This window comes from Nipponia nippon, unplaced genomic scaffold (assembly GCF_047370975.1).
Source record: "Nipponia nippon isolate SJK-2023a ecotype South Korea unplaced genomic scaffold, ASM4737097v1 scaffold_7, whole genome shotgun sequence".
Classification (NCBI taxonomy): domain Eukaryota; kingdom Metazoa; phylum Chordata; class Aves; order Pelecaniformes; family Threskiornithidae; genus Nipponia; species Nipponia nippon.
Genome location: NW_028262391.1, coordinates 32026539 through 32045685, shown reverse-complemented (window position 1 = coordinate 32045685; position 19147 = coordinate 32026539). Strand labels below are relative to the sequence as shown.

The 19147-nt window shown below is 59.4% G+C and overlaps 1 protein-coding gene across 3 annotated transcripts; it reads right to left on the bottom strand.

Moving 5' to 3' along the window:
• Positions 1–325: 325 nt before the first annotated feature.
• HSD11B2 (hydroxysteroid 11-beta dehydrogenase 2) lies at positions 326–17693 on the bottom strand. Of its 3 annotated transcripts, none has more exons than XM_087738983.1 (5): positions 17411–17693; positions 2582–2794; positions 2130–2315; positions 1727–1864; positions 326–1200 (listed from the first exon to the last, which is right to left on the bottom strand). In XM_087738983.1, exons 1-5 carry the CDS (start codon positions 17679–17681, stop codon positions 377–379), a joined length of 1632 nt encoding a protein of 543 aa, XP_087595109.1. In that variant the 5' UTR covers positions 17682–17693; the 3' UTR covers positions 326–376. The 3 variants fall into 3 exon arrangements, with proteins under 3 accessions (XP_087595109.1, XP_087595110.1, XP_087595111.1); XM_087738984.1 differs by lacking the exon at positions 17411–17693 and adding an exon at positions 15620–15984; XM_087738985.1 differs by having other exon boundaries at positions 730–1235.
• Between the last annotated feature and the right edge of the window lie 1454 nt (positions 17694–19147).

The window sequence follows — 19147 nt, the reverse complement described above, 5'->3', positions numbered from 1 at the left end:
CCTCATGCCTGGGCTTCCTGCGTGGGGCTGCATGTGGCACCGTCGCCCCTTCCATCCTTGTCCCAGCTGGGCCACAGAGTTGGAGCAAAGCAAAACGAAGCCTTGGGGGTAGGGGTGGGGAGTAAGGGGGAGTGGGTGCAAGCTCTTCCTGGCAGGCTGAGCCTTTTTCTGGGGCTGCCTGTGGCACCTGCTGCCCCACGCAAGGCTCCCGCCACGGTGCTTGGTGCGGTGCCAGCTGTGACCCAGCTCAGCTCTGCCTGCAGGCAGGGCATCCCTGACCAGGCATCGCAGCGCTGCACCGCGGAAGGAGACTGCCAGAGCCCAGTGGCATATCAAGAACAGATTTATTTAAAAAGTGACAATCCTGTAGTTCATCTCACGAAGAGCTCTGCAGCCCAGCCTCAGCCCCTGTGCTCGCCAGGAGCATGTGGAGTGTGTAACGAACGGCAGGGAGGCAGGGGCTGGCACAGCAGTGGCCAGAGAGTCCCAGGCCTGACCCAGCCCAGAGGTGACAGAGACAAGTGCTTGCAGCTCTGACAGCAGTGAGGAAGATGTCGGGTAGCTGAGAAACACCCGCAGTACATCCCAGCCCATGGTGCGGAGCCGCAGAGACAGGCAGGGCTGGCCCCCTTGGAGGATGCACGGTTAGAAAAAATACAAAAACAAAGTCTCTAGAAAACGTTGATTCTCGCACAATAGAAAATAGATCTGCCTGATTTTGGAAAGCAATTTGGTTTTTAACGTCTAGTGCTGATTGTTCCCTCGCAGTGCAGGAGGGCGTTGCCAGCGGCTGTGCACATGCTTGGGGGCTGGTGTGCCTGGAAATCCCAGGAGAAGACTCGCTCCTGCCCCGCGACTGCCTGTGGGCCGAGGTCAGGCCTTCTTTGTGTCGTTGTGGTGCTCTCGCCGCAGCGCTCGGGGCAGCTTGGGGTTGATGAAGAATCCTTTCAAGAACAAGTCTCGGACGAAATAGGGCAGGTAGCGGTGTATGAAATACATGAGCCCAAGGCCCTGCCCTGGGTAGTAGCGCACAGCTGGGTTGGCAGCCAGGAGCCCGTCCGTGATGCTGTTTACCACCGCGCTGAGGTCCTCCACCGCCACCTTCATGAACTGGATGAACTGGCGGTTGATCTCCTCCACGTAGTCCTCGCCGTAGGCCTGCAGCAGCTCCCGGGGCAGGCTGGCCACCAGCTGCTGCTTCTGCAGGTTCCAGAAGGCAGGGTCGCACGTCGTCCCTGCAAGGACGCGGCCCCCCTGTGAGCTGCGTGGCCCCCCTCCTCTAGCCACCCCGCCATGCGTGCCAGCAGCCCCCAGTCCCCTCCCAGCCTCCCAGGAAGGTCCTGTGGAAGCCCTGGCAGAGATCTGCCATGGGGGAGGCGCAGTGAGAGGACCATGGTGGCTCTTCATAGCCCAGGACTGGACCAGGGGGCTCGGACCTGCCTGCAATGGGGACAGTGCTACCATAAATGTGGCTGAGCTGGTTTGGCCAGCCCTGGTGGCAGAGTATCTGCCGGCAGGGCTTGATCCTGACCCTACCTCTCACCAACCGGAGCCCAAAGGCCACAGGATGGCCACCATCCCCAGGGAGGTGTCCAGGGATGCTCAGAAGCTGCATCCTGACTGCCGGCTGCTCCTGCCATTGCTCCATCACTGTCTCTTCTGCCTCCCCAGGGTACCTGCCCTTTGCCTGTGGGTGCAGGGAGCAAGCGGGTGCCGACGCTCTTACCTGTTTTGTAGTAGCCAGGCAGGACGAGGCTGACTTTGACGCCCCAGGGCTGGAGCTCACTGCGGAAGGTGTCCATGAGCAGGCTGAGGGCTGCCTTTGAGGCCCCGTAGGCTGCCAGGCAGGGGAAGGGCAGGTCACCTTGCAGGAGAGAAAGGACGAGCGAGCGGGCTCTCAGGCAGCTGCCTGCGTGGCCAGGGGCAGGCAGGGACCGGGAGGGCTTGCACAGGGCTGCGCTCCCGGCCACTGCACAAGGGAAGGGCTTAGGGTGGCAGCCTGATGCGGCTGGCTGGGGAAGCGGAGGTGCCCAGTGAGGTGGGAGCCACGCCACGTGGGGTTGCTCGACCCACACCCAAGCTTGGGGTGCCAGGGGTCTGGCGGGCCATGTTGAAGGCAGGCTGCTCACCCGCAGGGCTGCTCACGGTGACGATGCGGCCACCGGCAGAGCGGAGCAGGGGCAGCAGCCCCTTGGTGAGCTCCAGCGAACCGAAGAAGTTCACCTCCATGCAGGCGCGAAACTTGCCCAGCGGCGAGAGCTCGGCGTCGGCGATGGTGTCGTTGAAGCCGGCATTGTTCACCAGGCCCCAGAGTCCTGTGGGATGGGATGCTTGAAGAGGTGACCCGAATGCGGAACCCCCACCCTGGCAATCCCAGCTGCTCCCTAGCTCATGGGGGTCCTGCAGGGGAATTGTGGGGTGCCCTGGGACAAGCCCTGTTAGCAGAGGCTGTCGGCGCAGGTGCCCGCAGGGATACAGCTCACAGTGGGGGGGCACATGGAGGCTTGGCACTGCCACGCTGGCTGCAGGCTGAGGTCCCGGGGAGCTGCGTGGGGACCCAGGGGGTGCCAAGGGCTCCTACCTGTGCTGTTAGTGTGGGCCTGGATGTGCTGCAGGACGCGCTGGATGTCCTCAGGCTTGGTCAGGTCCATCTGCAGCAGTGTCAGCCTTGGCGAGCAGCTCCTGCGCAGCTCCTGGGCACCGGGACCCTGCGGGTCCAGCACGCTGGCAAACACCCGAAAGCCCATGGCATCCAAGTGCCTTGCTGTTGCCTGCCCAAAGCCTGAGTCACAGCCTGCAAGAGCCAAGAGAAGCCCTGCAGTGGCCAGCAACAGCCGCAGGCCAGCTGTCCCCAGCCCCCAGAGACCCCCCAGCTCTGCCTCTCCATCCCCAGGGACAAAACCCCCCAGCACCAGTCCTCTGCTCGGGGCTTGCTGCCCTACTCCGGCTCCGGAACCGCCGGGGATGTGACCTTGCCCTGGGGCATTCGCAGGTCAAGGAGCTTCTGTTTTCTCTTGTATCGCACACGGGAGGAAGAAAACATTCCCTTATCTGCAACCTCATCGCCCCAAGTGCCACTCTGATGCAAGGTGCAGGTAAAAGTGTGGGTATGGTGTGGTGAGGCACCGGAATGGCCCAGAGCCCAGCAGTGATGCGGGGTGGGAGCCATCACCCCCTGAAACGTCCTCCAAAAGCTCCATCGGGCACCTCTGGGAGCTGGCACAAGGCTCCATGAGAGATGCTGCCTTTCCCTGAATTCTTTTCACCTCCCAAAAATGGTGGCCAAGAGGCACAGCACTCCCTCACCTGTCTGGGGTGCCAAGAGGATTAAAAAGGGGAGAAAAAGAGGGATCCTGGTCTGCTCCTGCCACCCCATATCCTTCAAGGGAGCATCCGATGGGGATGTCCCACACGGGGGAGCACTGGGTGCTGCCATGCCCGGTCCCAGCCTCATCTCTATTTCAGCTCGAGCAGGGGCACTGCAGGTGACACTGTCACCCACAAAGCCACCGTCGGGGTGGCTGGGGGGCAGCCTGGGCGGGAGCTGGGTGTTGCGGGGCAGCGGCAGGCCTGTGAGGCCGGTGGCCTGGGCAAAGTGGCTGGGATGCAAACAAACAGCGGCAGCAAGGTACATTGGCCCCTGTTCCTGGGGCCGATGGCAGCGCTGATAGCTTGGGGGGAGCCCATGCCGCTGCCCAGCCACATTAACCATTAACAAGGCAGCACTGCAAGGGCAGCCCCTTGGCCCCTGCCTGGCACCCTTGGGTGCTCCTTAGGACATCCCTGAGAAAGGGCCCTATCCGGTGCCTGGAGCCACCCAGGGATGGATGCAATGGTGGCCTCGGGCACTACTACTCGCTCCATGGGCCCCCAGAAGACCCCAGATCCCTCCCAGCAGCCTTCCTGCCAGCCCTGGGTTGGGCATGGGGACCAGCTTCTCCCTCGGCTCCCCGCTCCCACACCCCCAGGCTGGGATGGGGGCACTGCCGGCTCCAGTTCTCGGGGTGCCAGATAAGCCGTCCTCGCCTCAGCATCTGTGGGCCAGTCCCCAGCTCAGCTTTACTTTATTGCTGCATGAGAAATCTATAATAAAATCCCTGGCCAGAGGCCAGAGTGATAGCACACCCTGGAGGTGCTCAGCTGGCAAGAAGGGGTTGCAGGGACCCCCCCCTTTCCCAGCGGAGCCACACAGCACCCACCATAGGTGTATGCCAGGCTGGCTCAGCATCACCCCCAGCATCGCCCCTGGTGCCATCCCCGGTGCTGCAGGGGATGCTGAAGGTGCCACGGGCTGCAGGTGTGGCACATCTGCCTCACCCCTCCCCGGGAACAGGCCGTGCTGCCAGCAGCCGGCCAGATAAGGTGCATTTTGCCTTTCCCAACAAGGCAGGAGAAAACTGCAATAAAGATAAGGTTTAAAAATAAAAGTGCTCGTGGCTGCTGCCGGGACACGGTTACCTGAGCTGCTCCCGCCCCAGCCAGCAAGAAAAGCTTCCAGGCCAAACACGAAACTCCCCATCACCTCCCAAGCCTCAAAACACTGGGAAACATCCCAAAAACCTGAGAGCGCCAGGCTTGATGGCTTGTTTCAGGCAAGCCTGGCAAGGATGGAGCAAACACGGCCGCGTGCAGTCCAAGCCAGCTAGGGTTTGTTTTGCATTAGAGGAGTGGGGCGGGTGGAGAGTTTCTTTCGGAAGTTTTAATTTATTCACACACACAAAAAAACAAAACAAAACAAAAAAAACAACCCAAAAAAACCCGCTGCTGGGAGGCTGGCAGGAGGCCCAGGGCTAGAAGGGTGAGGATGCTCTAGTGTTATTTAAGGTCTCTGGAGTTGCTTGGCTTCCCGGCCGCCATGCTCAGACATGGCCAAGAGCACAGGGAGGGAGAATTAAACCCCTTGGGACCATAACACGCTGCCCCAAAGCATGGCAGCTCGCCCAGGGCCATGCTTGCTCCCCGTGGCTACCGGCGCACGAGCCACCGGCCACACTGGGGCTGGTGCGGGAGCTGCCGCCACTGGCTCAGCCCCGCTGGGAGTGCCGGAGCCGGCCAGTCTGCGCAGCCCCGGCGAGGCTGGCGCTGGGCACGCCGCCCTCCAAGGATGCTGCATCACGAGGAGGTGCTGGAGCCAGCTCCCCCCGCCCCAGCTCCCAGCTTGCCAACCAGTTTTGCATCCGTGCTGGTGGGAGGGACCATGGTTGGACTGAGCACATGAGAAGCACAGCATAGGGAGTGCGGCAGAGGAGGGCAGGCGGCTCAAAGCCCCCATCATAACCCACCACGGGCCCCGAGCCAGGAGCCAGAGAGAGGCTTTTGCTGCAGCAGAAGCAGAGCCTGAGCCCAGGTTGCAAAATCCGGCAGAGCTCCGCAGGCTCAGCCAGCGGAGGCAAAAGCCGGCCCCAGGGGCCAGCTGGCCGCCTGCTGGAGCAGCGGGTCGGCAGCAATTCCCTGGGGACTTTGCAGATGCTCCAGCCACTGCAGCAGCAGTGTAGGCCATGCTGGCCTCCGCTGTTGGGATTTTGGCACGAGGAGCCCTGTCTTTACCCGTCTCAACCAAGCAAAAAAGGCTTGGCCTCCAGCATCGCTGTTGGTTTGCCCTCCTGCCTGCTCAGGGAGGGTGAAGAGGACCAACCACGTGGCATGGCGTGCCCACTGCCCAGAGAGAACCCTCACCAGCGAAACCAGAGACACCAGAGGGGCTGAGCTGTGCTAGCATAAGATGAAGCAACCCAGCAGCTCCCGGCCAGCCTGCTCGCAGCCTCTGCTGCCCGGCTGTGGCAGGGAGTGGTCACCACTCATGCTTCCTCGTTGCTGGGCCAGGCTGCGGCACAGGCTCATGGGCCACCAGCTGAAGCCGCAGTCCCAGTTTGGTACAGGCATATTTCTTCCAGGTGAGGCAGGCGCGGCACGGTGCTGGCTTTTTGCCGTCTCAGGTATTCGCACTGCTCCTGCAGCCAGCAACAAAGCCGCCATGCATGGACACGTGCTCAAAATCAACACTGCAGTTTGCTGAGTGGAGCTGAGACAGGCAATAACATGGCTACCACATGGCAGCTGCCAAACCACAACTGCCTCCCTCCGCCCCTGTGCCCACCGCCAGCACAATACGTGATGGAGGGCTGGTGGCACGGGCCTGCAGTGCTCACCCCGATGCAACGCAGGAGTGGCTTCACCACCTGAGCCATGAGCTGTACATCCTCACCCTCAACCATGAGCTGTGCATCCTCATCCCTGAGCTGCAAGCCATGCATCCTGATCCCTGAGCCACACATGATGGGAGAGGACCAGCACGGACCTGCAAAACCTCAGCGGTCAGAAGTGCAGCTTGGCTGAAGAAGCCCTATGTGGCTGCAAAGCTGCCCAGAGCCCAGTGGGTGCCTGGGCACAGCGGCAGCTCCCCAGGAGCTGCTCCCTCCACAGCCAACCCAGCCTGGGATCCCAGGTGCGGAAGCTGGAGAGGGGTTGCCCCAGGACTGAGCACCCCTCTGATGGACCAGCTCCCCCAGGGCTGGCCCTGGCAGCCCCAGGGGCACCCGGGTACCTGGTGAGGATGGGCTGTGGGGCATCCTTTGGGGACAATCCATCTCTCACCAAGCCTGGAGGCAGATGGGTGCCTGTCAACTGGATCAGACACCCGGAGCAGCACTGTCCCCTTCCCAGCTCTGCAGGCCATTGCCTGGGTGCCCCGTGTGCAGCCCTGTCACCTCTCCCCAAATCCCAGGATATCAATCCCACTTCCTGCACAGAGCTTTTGGGCTGTATGTCCCACCATGCTGCCTGAGACGCCTCACCAAGAAGGTGCTGTCACCACTGTCACCAGCCTCCCAGCCCTGGGATGGCACTGGGCTCAAGGACACTGTCAGCTGGAGGGGAGCTGGGGCACCAAGGCCGAGCGGATTAACACGCTGAGCTGCTTGTTTCCATAGGCTCAAGCTCAAATCCTGCCTGGGATGCCAAGCTAAACACGGCTGACATTTTGCTTGGAGGTGTTGCCTTCTGGCCCCGGCAGGATTCACTGCCACTGCCTCAGATCCAGCTCTTCCAGGTGCGGGACACGGTTGAGCCTGGCCACACCGCAGGGAGGCTCAGCCGGGTGCCCAAGTGGACGCAGCAGGGACTGATCCTGGCTTGGCTGCTTGGGGCGGTCATCCTGGCTCCATCATGGGAGCACCATGGGGACCCTGTGGGTGAGGAAGCCCAGGGTGAGGTGGCACCGAGCAGGGTGGCTGGAGCAGGATGCAGCGGGGACAATGCCACCGGAGGGGATGGGACACCCCAAAAGAGGTTTGGGGAGGAGGGGTCGCTGCATGGGGCAGGACGAATTGCCCAGCAAAAGCCCTCATGGGCAGGGCAGGGCCCTGCGGCCAACACCTCCCAGATGCCACGCACTTCTGGAGTGAGGAGCAATAAAGGGGTGATGTCAGCCCCGGGCAAGAGGGAACAAATTCTTGGCAGGGTGCTGGGGAGGGAGGGGACGGCAGGAGCACCTGTGCCTGTGGCAGCTGAGCCACCCTGGCCGCCTGCCAGCTCCTTCCCCCCGGCCAGCCATCGCCCACTGCCTGCCCGCACCCGAGGTCCTGCTGGGGGAGCGGGGCCGGGCAGGGGCACCGGCAGCCCCCACCCCACCCCACTACAGCTGGTGGCATCACTGTCAACAGGAAACCGCACCCCAGCCGGCAGCTTGCGCGTCAGCGTGCTGTGCCGGCAGCGGGGTGTCCCCGCTTCCCACGGAGCCCCCCCAGGAGCAGCCCCCGTGTCCGGGTGCTGGTGGATGGGGCCAAGGTGGCAAAAGGTGGCAGCATCCCTAGTGATGCTGCTGCTGGTCCTCAGCACCCGGTGTCGGGAAGCCATGAGCCTAATGAAATTAAATTAAACCCAGGAAGATGCCTTCAGGGATGACCCAAATCCCATCCTCAAATCCCCAGCGATGGGACAACGCACAAGCCCCCCAAGCAGCTTGGGTGGGCGTCCCTGCAAAGCCTCAGCCTCCTTTGCCAGGCAGGACCTCAGCCAAGGGGGACACACGCTGCTCCTCCGGGGACCCCCCACGCAGCACAGCCAGCACGGGCAGCTGCAGGGAGATTACCAGCCAGGGTGCTGACAGCTCCCGCAGCCCAGGGTGAAGTGCCTCATCCACATCCCTCCAGCGGGTCCTATGGAGTGGGGCGGGGGCCAGGCAGACCCCCAGTCCCCCAGGGAGGCCTGTGGACCACGGCAGAAGGCAGAGCCGGGGATGCCTGTCACTGCAGGGGGTACATGGGTGACCCGACCCCCTCCCCGTGCCGGGGACAATGGCCAGATGGTATGAATTACAACGGATTAGCCAAGCGTTTCTGAAGCCTCACATGCCGTCACCTCCACCCGGAAAGATATGTTTATCTTAACCATAGAGACCAAACCAAAGAAAAGGGGGAAAATCTGATTTTCTGCCTAGACAACTCGAAGCAGCCGGGCAGAGGTGATGAAGAACCTTCAGGCTGGCACAGATAGACCCACAGCTCCTGCATTAAAGCCCATTTCTCAGGAGCAGGCACCAGCTCCGGTGCATCAGTACTGGGGACCCAATGGCACAGGAACAGCCGCGAGATAAATCAGCGTGCGGAGCAGCAGCCCTCCCCGTTACTGTCACTAAAAGTGAGGCACCAGATGCCTCATCCCCCCTGCCAAAGCTGGGCAGCAGATGCTGCTTACAACTGGTAGAGCTAACAAAGCCAGGAGCTCGTTACGTTGCACATGGCCCTGATGCAGCTAGGACAGAAATGAGCCCAGCCACCTTCCCCTGCACAAGACCAGTGCCTGGTGAGATGCTCGAGGAGGCCAGGATCTGCCCACAAGCTTGCAGCCAGCCTCGGCGCAGGCTTTAAGCTCTTGGAAGGGCAGCTTGGCACCCAGATCTGCTAAGCTCAGCCTAACAGCTTGCACCAGCAGGGTCAGCAGATGCAAAAGCACCAGAGTCTTCCTCAGATACAGGAGGAACGGGCATAGGACAGCTCGGGAGATAGCCCAGCCTTGGCACAGCAGTGCTGCTGCTGCTGACGAGGACCAGCCCAGGGCTTGCAAACAGGTGGGGCGGAGGAAGTGCCTCTCCTCCCAGCAACACCGTGACGCTTCGGGGTTTCGCAGAAAAAAGGGCACAGGGAATTTCCTAGAAGCAGCCACTCGCCACATCTCAGGGTTGGACGGGATGTTCCAGAAGATGCCATCTCCGCCGAGGAGAAATCGACTCCCTGAAAGGAGCAGCCAGACTCTCGCGGTCAAGGATTTGAGCTTCTCATGGGCAGGGATGAGTGGGAGAAGATGGCAGCACGGATGTTGCCGGGGAAAGGGCACAGCCCATACATCAGAGCTAATCTGGGATGGATGGATGGATGGATGTCTCCTGGAGAAGAGGAAGTTGTGAAGAGCTGCAGCGATAACTGGGTTAATAATCACCTTCAGAGGGAACACGGTGAACTGGGAACACGGCAAACTGGGAACACGGCGCTGGCGAGCCGCGAAAGCCATCCATCAGCAAGAGCTGTCGCTAGGAAGGACACCCATGGCCCAGGGACGGCTCGACTGGTAACATGTCTGCCTGGGCTCTTGGAAAGGGAGAGGCTGGGTGGGAGCCAGGCTGGGAAGCCGGGAAGCTCCACCAGCCACGGCCGGGATGCAACACTGAAGATGCTCCCGGGGAACAAGAAGGTGGTGGCAAAGCCATGGCTGGGGCACCTGCTGGGGACCATCCCTGGGTCGCGAAAGGCCTCCCCAGGGATTCCCAGCAGGCTGGAGAAACACCAACCAAGCCCCATATCCCTCTCTCACATGTGATAGCACATCAGGCCCCAGGAGCCAGGAAGGAGAGGCAGAAGGTCATGCCTAAGGTCTGCTATGGGCAGGGCTAAGCCATCCACAAGCAGCAGAAGGGAAGACCAGCTCTTCTACATGGACGACCATGAGCCATCACCACCCCAGGACATCTCAGGGAAGGTATTTCTAGCCAGGACAGCAAAGCACCACAGCCACTGCAGGACCAGGAGAACCTCTGGCCACTTGGTGGGTCAGGTCAGCCGTGGAAGAGCCCTGAACTGCCACGCAGGACAGGGTGCTGCTCCACCCACTGCACTGTGGAGGTGGTCAAGTCACAGGGGGCTGGGCGACACAGTGCCAGAAGGGAGGAAGCCAGGCTAGGGCAGTGCCGACCAAAGCAGTTGCTCCAGAGCAAGCCCAGGGGATCATCATGTTAAGCAGCTCAGAGTTTGTAGCACCAGAATAAAGCTACAGCAGTTTCAATAGAGTTGTAGCAGCTGAGGGGTATTTTGGTGATGAAATTCTGCTTTGCTCATAAAGTGCCATCTCATCACTCCCCTTGTCACAAGAATAAGCTCCCACTACATGTCACAAGCCCAGGCAAGCAGAAAAATAGGTGCAAGCCCTGCCCATTCCCACATCACAGTGGGCACCGCAGTTACACCATTTTCTCTTGCAGATCCCTGTGGGGCTCAGATTTTTTTGGTAGTGGGTTTTTGTAGGGGGTTTTTTTGGGTGGGTTTTGTTTGTTTGTTTTTAAGAAACTGAGCAAAACACTTGAGTGAGCACCAGTTGAGCTTCAGCCAAGACAGCTTTTGCAATACATGGAGCTGTTTAGACCTCCGGGCTAAGAGCTATACCCCCATGGCCACCTTAAGCCACACTAGCCCTTTCTGTACCTGATTTAAGTTGTCCCCTCCTCACTCTCCACCTGCAGCTCTTCAGAGTCAGAGTATCACAAGACTATTTTGGTGCATTTTCCTAAAACACATGAAGGTGGCCCTCCAGGCTGATGTGCTTGGACATAGTCATGCTGAACCAGGCTGAAGGGCGATGCACAGGGCAGCACCCACACGTGCCCTGGGACAGTGCAGGCACAGCCCAGCACACCAGCTGAAGGGGGGGAAAGAGGTCACCACAGGATGGCTGCGCAGCCCAGATTATAGAGCTTGTCCCCACCTGGTAATTGGGACCCTGGAGAGGAGCAAGCATTGGTCATGGTGTCTTTGGACAGGTGAAGCAGATGTGCATGGCATGATGTTTATGCCAAACTGGAGTATGACCATCAGAGTGGAGAAACAGGGTAGGGAGGGATCACAAATCTGCTCAAGGGTATGTCTGAGAGACCTGGCACAAGAAGATCACCACCACCAGAAGAAACAGAGAAAGGCTTAGGAGAGGCCAGACATTCAAAGCCTCTGCAGAAGACATGAGGGCAGGTACTTCCTCCAGGACCTCAGCTCACCAGCCCATCCCTCCTCTTCATCCCCAGCCTGCCTGGGGAGCACCCACCATCTGGCTCCCCAGGGTCAGCTGCCCAGCAAGAGGCTGCGCCACTGCAAAGCCTGTAAAGCTGAGAACTGCTTTTCAAGATTACAGCCTTAAGAGCCAGCAAATCCCGGGACAGCACCATGTGCAACAGGGAAGCCAGCTCCCAACAGGAAAGTTGATAAAGCTCAGGGGCTGGCAGCTCTCCCAGGGAGAGGAAAGCAGAAGTGATACGTTGCACGTGGAAGCACACACAGGCTGGGACAGAAGAACGGGGACTGGGGATGGTGGATATACCCTAGCAGCCAGGGGGAACTGGAGAAGGAGGTAATGCGCATATGCTGGGCAAGGTTAAAAAAAAAGTCCCAAATATACCTATAGCAACACACTGACAGCATGACAGCAATGGTCTTGGGCATTTTCCACCTTGAGGGCTCCACAGGAGTATCTCAGATCTGAGATTGCAGGGGGGACATCAGGAGGTGAAGAGGTATGAACGCCCTGCAGCCTTTCCTCCTGCCCAGGTCAGCTGGGCAAGCAGAGGTCCCCCAGCTGGGGTTTTGGACCAGCACTGAAAGATGACTATGGGGTGAAGATAAATGCTTGCCCAGGCTTGGTGGAGGCATCTTGAAGACCTCCCCACCCCATCCCTGCTCAAGCCAAACCCTGGCTGGCCAAGTCCACCACCCCTCTGCTACCAGTAGTAAAGCAGCATGGCTCTTCCGTAAGCAGATCCTGGCTTGAGGGGAGCTAGCCTCAACAGTGGGTAACACAATCCCAGACCTCATTAAAGATACACTGCTCATTGGACTAGAGGGCAGCAACTGCCTACACTTCTCCTTCCGAAGCATCCGTTCCCATCTGACAATCTCATTTCTGCAGGGAAGTCTCTGCTTTGTTGCTCTCATGTCCCTGTGTAACCCCAAGCACAAATCAAGCCAGCTTGGGTTTCTCTACCAACTCTATTCTCCCACAGTGTGCAACTTCTATGCACTTTTCCTCCTAATCAGCTGTGCTCATCATTTTTGGTTAACGGTGCTAAAAAAACCACCCCAACAGGTCTGTGTCATTAGCAGGCTTTGAAAGTGCTTATTTAATAGATAAGTGAGAAAAAGCTGAGTGTATATATCTAAACATCTACAGTGAGCAGGGGTAGGTATCTATTTCTGAAGAAGCCTAGTGAGGGGAAGAACCCCCTAAAACTGCAGAGGGCTGCTGACAAAGTGGGGGGTGGGGGGGGAGAGCTTCAGCCCTGCAAAGAGGCAGAGAAAGCAGGTTTTCTGCTCTGCTCCCAGAAACCAGCAGCAAAACCCATAACTAGAGAGTTAAATGTTGCATTTATTTTTTCTTTAAATATGCAAGGGATTGCTTGTACACCAGAGCTGGAGTTTGGGTGTTTGGTTTTGCTCCTGTCCCCGCCTCAGCTTGGAGGAGGGGTTGTCTCCACTGTTAATTTTTAATAGATCCTGGAAAACCAGAGCAGTTCCAGGGAACGAGCCAATTTTCAGCCTGCACTTAGCCTGGGCAAGACCTCGGGTATCTCTGAGCTGTCTCACTGGCTCCAGAAGCAGAGCAGATGTTGCCTATGGAGAGCTATAGTGTCACTGCATGAAGCTTTACTCATCATGAGGCTGTTGATAGGCTCAGCACCAAATACAGGCTGCGAGCGTGTCGTGCCAGTGCTCCAGCCATGTCCTGGAGCAGAGGTGCCCATCTCCGAGCCAGCATGCATTACTCAACAGCCCCAAAGCCTGGACCCCCAACATCTCCCAGTCACCCAGTTTAGCTAGAAAATGAATCTAAAATACAGCATCAAAGTCCAGACAGGAGTGATGCTGTTCTCTTACCAAGGAAAGTGATTTACCTTCGCGGCAGAACAGCGAGAATCCCAACATCTGGATTGAATCACTCCGTCCTGCCGCAGTCACCAGATGCTTCAACATCTGTTGAGTCCATGGGAAACGTTGAAGCTCCACTTGACTACAATAAAGTTGCAAAACCTCTGTTAACCTTGAGCACGACCTGAAGCTCTGACCCATTTCAGATTGTTAATGGGGCATGCGATTGTAACAAGAGAGCCTCACCAGGAAAACCGAGTTTCCCCTGCAGCAAGGAAGGAGGCAAAGAGAGAAGATCACGGCAGGTTTGGGTCTGGAGCAGCCTGACCTGCCAACTGGTTTTGTTCACAAAGATGATTTGTTGGGGGACAGACCGGTCTGCAGGTGCCTCCTGCCTTTGTAGGCTGCACCGAGGAGGAGCAAGGATGCAAGGAACCCAAGTCACCTCCCCCAGGCAGCAGTCCTATGGCTTTGGGTTCTTTCAGAGCTGTGTAATTCAGGTGCAACCTTTACAGAGAGCAATGATTCACTGTTTTCAACTTATCATCCAAGCTGAAGTGCAAGAATCAATACCTTGCTACACAACTCACGTCTTCCCTCTGCTCTGGCAAAACCCTGCAGGCAGGCAGGGTCTACGAGCTGGTTTGCATTCAGTCCTTTTCAAGGATCTGCAGTAAATTGGGCAATTGGCTACTGTCCGAAAAACCACCCCAAGCAGTTGCACACAGCAGAGCTACACAACAGCAAGGGACTCGCGACTGCTCCAGCTGCACAGCAGAGCCCCGGGATGCTCACAGCCATCCCTCCACCACCTCCAAACCCTAAACCCAGTTGTGTTGGGTGGTTTCCATGGAATCACCAAATCTCACAGGCATCCACTAAGAAGAGAGGGACGAAAGGATGATCTAGGCTCAAGTCTAAACTGACCCAGGTCAAAACCAAACCTTGTATGAAGTGCTGTCAACCTGGATCTGGAGAAGCCAAGCAATGGAAGCTCATCACCTCCCTCCACGGCTGCTCTTGCAGACCATCACCCTTGCACAGGCTTCAGAGGCTGGAGCACTTTTTATATTGATTCCCGATAAGAAGGAGATAGGGGATACAAGCAACACCCCTCCTCTTCCCTCACACAGCTCAGAGGACTCCAGCACACCCAAGGACACCCAATAGTGGCATTTTCAGATTCGGGAAGGGGCATGCAGACACAGAAACAAGCCCTTTCATGCTGGGAGCAAGGCTGCTCCCAGCAAACTGCCGGCACATGCCTGCACTGCTGGCCCGTGCATCAATGCCCCACAGTGCCCTGACCACACACTGGCAGCGAGGGATGCCAGGTATTGGCTACCCCGCAGCTTGCTGGTGACAGATCAGCCTCAAGCCAGGCAGCTGCCTGTATCCAGCCTGCCCACACCACAGGTGTGCCAGGGTCCCTGCAGCTTCCCATGCTTGGCCAAAGCCTGTGCCAGACCATGGGCTCATCTTCAGGCAGGTTTGGACTCATGGGCAGGCTCAGGACAACACACCAAGGGCAGCACGGAGATGGCTGCTGTCTCCCTCCCAGCCCTGGGCCAGCACAGCTGATCTCCACTCCCCTCCTCATCCTGCCTGTCCTCCCAGGGCTGACCTCTCCCAGCCCAGGCTGCACAGGAGGGCATTCTCCTCCTCACTGCAAACAGCTGTGACCTCCCCTAGGAAGGCAGGATTAACACTTTCCTCACCCCCTGCCCCCAGCCAGGCTGCATACACCAGAGCCGCACTACTGGAGAAGCCAGACCATCAAGATGCAGAGCAAGAGCCCCAAGGTCACAGCCAGATAAACACAGCACTGCAGGGACTAGTGGCCACCTACTTTGCTAGTCCAGGGGATGCACCATGGGAGACAGCAGCATTCCTTGCTCCCCTCTGGCAGCTGCCCATCCTTGCTCCAGCCAAACCCCAGCCCTATGTGCAACACCAGAAACGCAAACCTGCAACAGATGGGAAACACCACAACTTTCTAGTGCCTGCTGCTACCGCAGGGTCAGCAGCTTTGCTCTGCAGCAGCTCCACATCTGCTCAGCTACTTTCCCACTGAGCTGCACAGTTAGTTTGCCTTCAACCCCTTTCATAAACTAAGTTTTGATTAGCCAACAATGTCCAGACTAGCACATGGGGCTGGAGCATCACATGCAGAGCTCAGCTTGGGGTTGCTCCCAGGGGATCTGGGAGAGTAGGCAGCTGGAAGAGCTGGGACACCTTGACCAGGAGATACAACAGCACCACAGCCACATTCCCTTGCTCCAGGTAAGCACCACTGAACCCATGCAACTCCCTGTTGCAGGATTAAGCCAGCAGCCAAGAAGTATATAAAAGAGAAAAATGATGCCCAAAGTTTTTTGGGCTGGGACCTGCGCTGCTCCACGGCAGGCGTGAGGAGAGGACTTTGTTGCATTTCTCAATTGACCTGCAGGGTCCAGCATGACATCCAGCGTGGCAGAAGCCCTGTCCCTGATCTCACCCACCTTCACTGATGCCCAGCATCCCCAGGCACCCAAATCCACACTTCTCCCTCTGCCGTGTTTTGCTTCTCACAGGCAAGACGAGGAAGGCCGGGCTGCCTTTCTCCAAGAGAAGGTTGCTCCTGCACTGATCCTCCCTGGCTGCTCCCTCAGGAGACACTGGAGACACTCAATACCCAGTTGCCAGGAGGTGTCCAGAATTAATCTGCAAAAGAATCAGGCTAATTACTATGCAAATACTCAAGCAAGGGATGCTGTCCCAGGCAGAGCAGCCCTCGCATCTACCTCTTGGCAGGCACCTGCTGGAACAGCAGTAAGGAAACACCAATCCCGCACCGCAGGCAGTGCTTCAAACCTGTAAAACCACAAAGTATTTACAGCCGAGAGCAAACACACCAGAGCTGCAGAGGTATCACCTCAATGTACCAGGGCAAGAACACCTTGTTCCAGCCACTGACTAACTAATTATACAGGCAATGCCACAGAGCCAGGCCTGGCTCGACCTGGCGTGCCACAAGGCACCTGCAAGCATGTGGCTGTCAAACATGTCCTCCCCAGGTAGCTCTGCCCCACCACGGCTTTGACCTTCACTCGGTTGAATCATTCATTCATCTGCTGCCTTGCTCCTCCAAGCTTCCTCCTTCGGAGAGGCTTCCCACCAGTGCTGTGGAGCCCTTTGAGCTGGACAGGGGACCCGGCTCTCACCTCTCCTTCTCAAAGCAACTCTCCATCACAAGACCCAATTTTGTAGGAAACACACAAACCCCCTTTGCCAACCTGGCAGGGGTCTCCAAGCCCAGCCCAGACATTCCCACCAGGATGCAGGTTCCCATCCCTGTTATGCCCACAGGTTTCCCTCCCCTCTGCATCCATGCAGAGCCAGCAGCACCCTCCTGGCACACCTGCAGTAACAACCACCCTGGCTCCAGCGCTTCCTCCTCACCCTGGGTCTGCCACCATCATCTCACAGCAAAGCACCTGCTGACCCCCAACTACCATCATCATCCTCCAGACCCACTGCCAGGAGGAAGGAGAAGGGAAAGCACTTGTATACCAAGATATCCTAAAGAGATTCAGCCACCAAGCCTGGGCAGGGAGCACAGCACACCCCCTGCAGAGCCACCTTCCCCACCGAGGAGCTCTATGCCAGGCAGCCCAAAGAGGAGCTGGGCAGCAGCTGAGCAGCACTTCCCAAGGATGCCCCTGCAAAGAGGGGGAACAGCCTCATTTGCCCCCAGCAGCTCCCAGGAAAGAGCTCTGGATGAAGCAGTGGTGCTTCAGCCCCAGGTAGGCAGCTCTGTTGTAGCCTCTAGAGAGGCCACAAGAAGCTTTCTAAGAACAAACATGGCTCCAGAGGGGTGGAGAAGACAGCCCTCGGGGCCAGCCGAGATGCTCCCAAACCAGTGATCCGGCTCTGCGCCAGCCACACCATGTGTCCCATCCAATCTCCCAGCTTTCAGGAGAAGCAGCTCCCAGCATGACACCACAACTGGTGGTCAATGCTCAAGTCAAGGAGCTGCTTGCAGGGGCCAACACAACTCCCTAAAGACTCCTCACTTCAGGGCAAGGGCAACAGCACGTACAGCCCAGCCATTTCTGCTTGGATGTGGAGGAGGAGGGATGAGCAGGTATGCCGGTGGCCGTGCCGCTGCACTACCCCAGGCACGGGCTGGCAGCCGGGCAGGACCCCGCTTGCAGCACCAGACCGGTGGCCGCGGGACGCCCCGCTCACCCGCCGCCCCCGAGCCCACGCCGGGGCCGTCGGGGCGTCGAGGCCGCTGTCCCCGCACTCACCTGTGACGAGGACGGCTCTGCCCGCCACCGGCAGCAGCCTGCGGGGCGACGCCCGCCACAGCAGCAGGCAGGCGGCGGCGGCGGCCAGGGCGAGCCCCAGGGGCAGCGGCAGGCAGGCTCGGCACAGGCTCTGCAGCCCGGCCAGCAGCGCCAGGGGCAGCACCAGCCCCCGGCCCGGCCCCAGGGCCCGCCGGGCCGCCCGCAGCGCCAGGCTGCCGGCCAGCGCCGCCCACAGCGCGCCGTACGCCCAGCGCTCCAGCCCCGGCTCCATCCCGGGCCCCGGCCCCGCCGCTGCCGCCGCGCCCGGGCCCCGCCGCGCCCGTTTATAACCGCCCAGGCGGTGGGAAAGGGGCGGGGCCGCTCCCCGCCCCGCCAATGGGAGACGATCGGGACCGCGCCGGGACACCGGGCACCGCCGGGATCGGCCCGGCACCCGCCGGCACCCACCGGCACCCACCGGCACGGAGCCCGGCGGGACACCGCGACGCCTACGGCTCGGCTCGGCACGGCTCGGGACGTTGTGCCGCCTAGGTAGGCACGGCTCAGCTTGGCTCGGTTCAGCACAGCTTGGGGCATCACGCTGCCTAGGTAGTCACAGCTCAGCTCAGCTCAGCTCGGTTCAACTCAGCTCAGCTCAGTTTAGCACAGCTCGACATGGCACAGCTCAGCTCGGCTTGTTTCAGCCCGGCACAGCTTGGCTCGGTGCCCGTGCTGGGCAGAGCTTCCCCGCAGGAAGCAGCAGTGCATTCAGCCCTGCTCGGACGGAGGGCACGTCCCCTGCCCACTGCCAGAGCCAGAGCCAGTGCCACCAGCGCCCACGTCCAGCTGCGAGAGGGGGAGCACAGGGCACAGCCTCCCCCCAGGGCCACCCTTCCATCGGCGTCTCCCCTCGCAGGGTGATGCCCCCAAGACCTGCTCATCTGCTGGGGGAGCACCATATGGGCACTGGGCCGTGTGCCACCCAGGTCCCGGTGCCTTGGCCAGCCATGCTTGGGTTTCTCCTGGTGCCCGGAGCAGGCAGGTAAGGTGTGAATCCCTTCCCAGCTGCTCCCTGCGACGTGGGACTAATGACCCCTGGGTGATCCCAAACTATTTCTCAGCACCCCACTGTTTGTTCGCCACCCGGAGCAGGCAGCACCCTGCCACTCGGCTACCCAGCGTTATTCTGGGGCTGTGGCATGGTGAGCCATGCTGGAAGGTCGGCTCCTGGCTTGCCCGGCTGGTGCTGTGAGGCTCAAGGGAAGCCCTGCCGTGCAGTGCCGGGAGCCAGGTCCGTGCCACCTCTGGCAAGTGCTGGCAGGAGCTCCCTGCACCGCCCCAGCCAGGGGGACAAAGTCCTCTCTTTCCAGGTTTATTACACAGGGTAATTGCTGCCGCTGGGCTTGCTTTATTAAGCACCTGCTTTAATATTTCACTAAGCCTCTTTACTTGGTGATCCTTCGTGCGTCCCTGCCGTGGGCCTGACCCCCAGTGCCCTCTGCATGGAGGGTGAGAGGCTTTCACGTGCCAGCATCAACACTGGTCTCCGATCCCGGAGGAGCCCGGCTCTGCCAGCTGGGCTGCTGTCGGTGCAGCCCGCGAGCCCTGGCATGGTGGTGGCAATGGCAGCGGATGCCTCTACCATCCTTCTTGGAAACAACCTTCCTGGTACCAGCGGAAAAACACATTTCATCAGTGGCAATGGTGGCGGCAGCACTGCAGAAGTGCAGTGTCAAACAGGCTGGGGTGGTTTTGCTG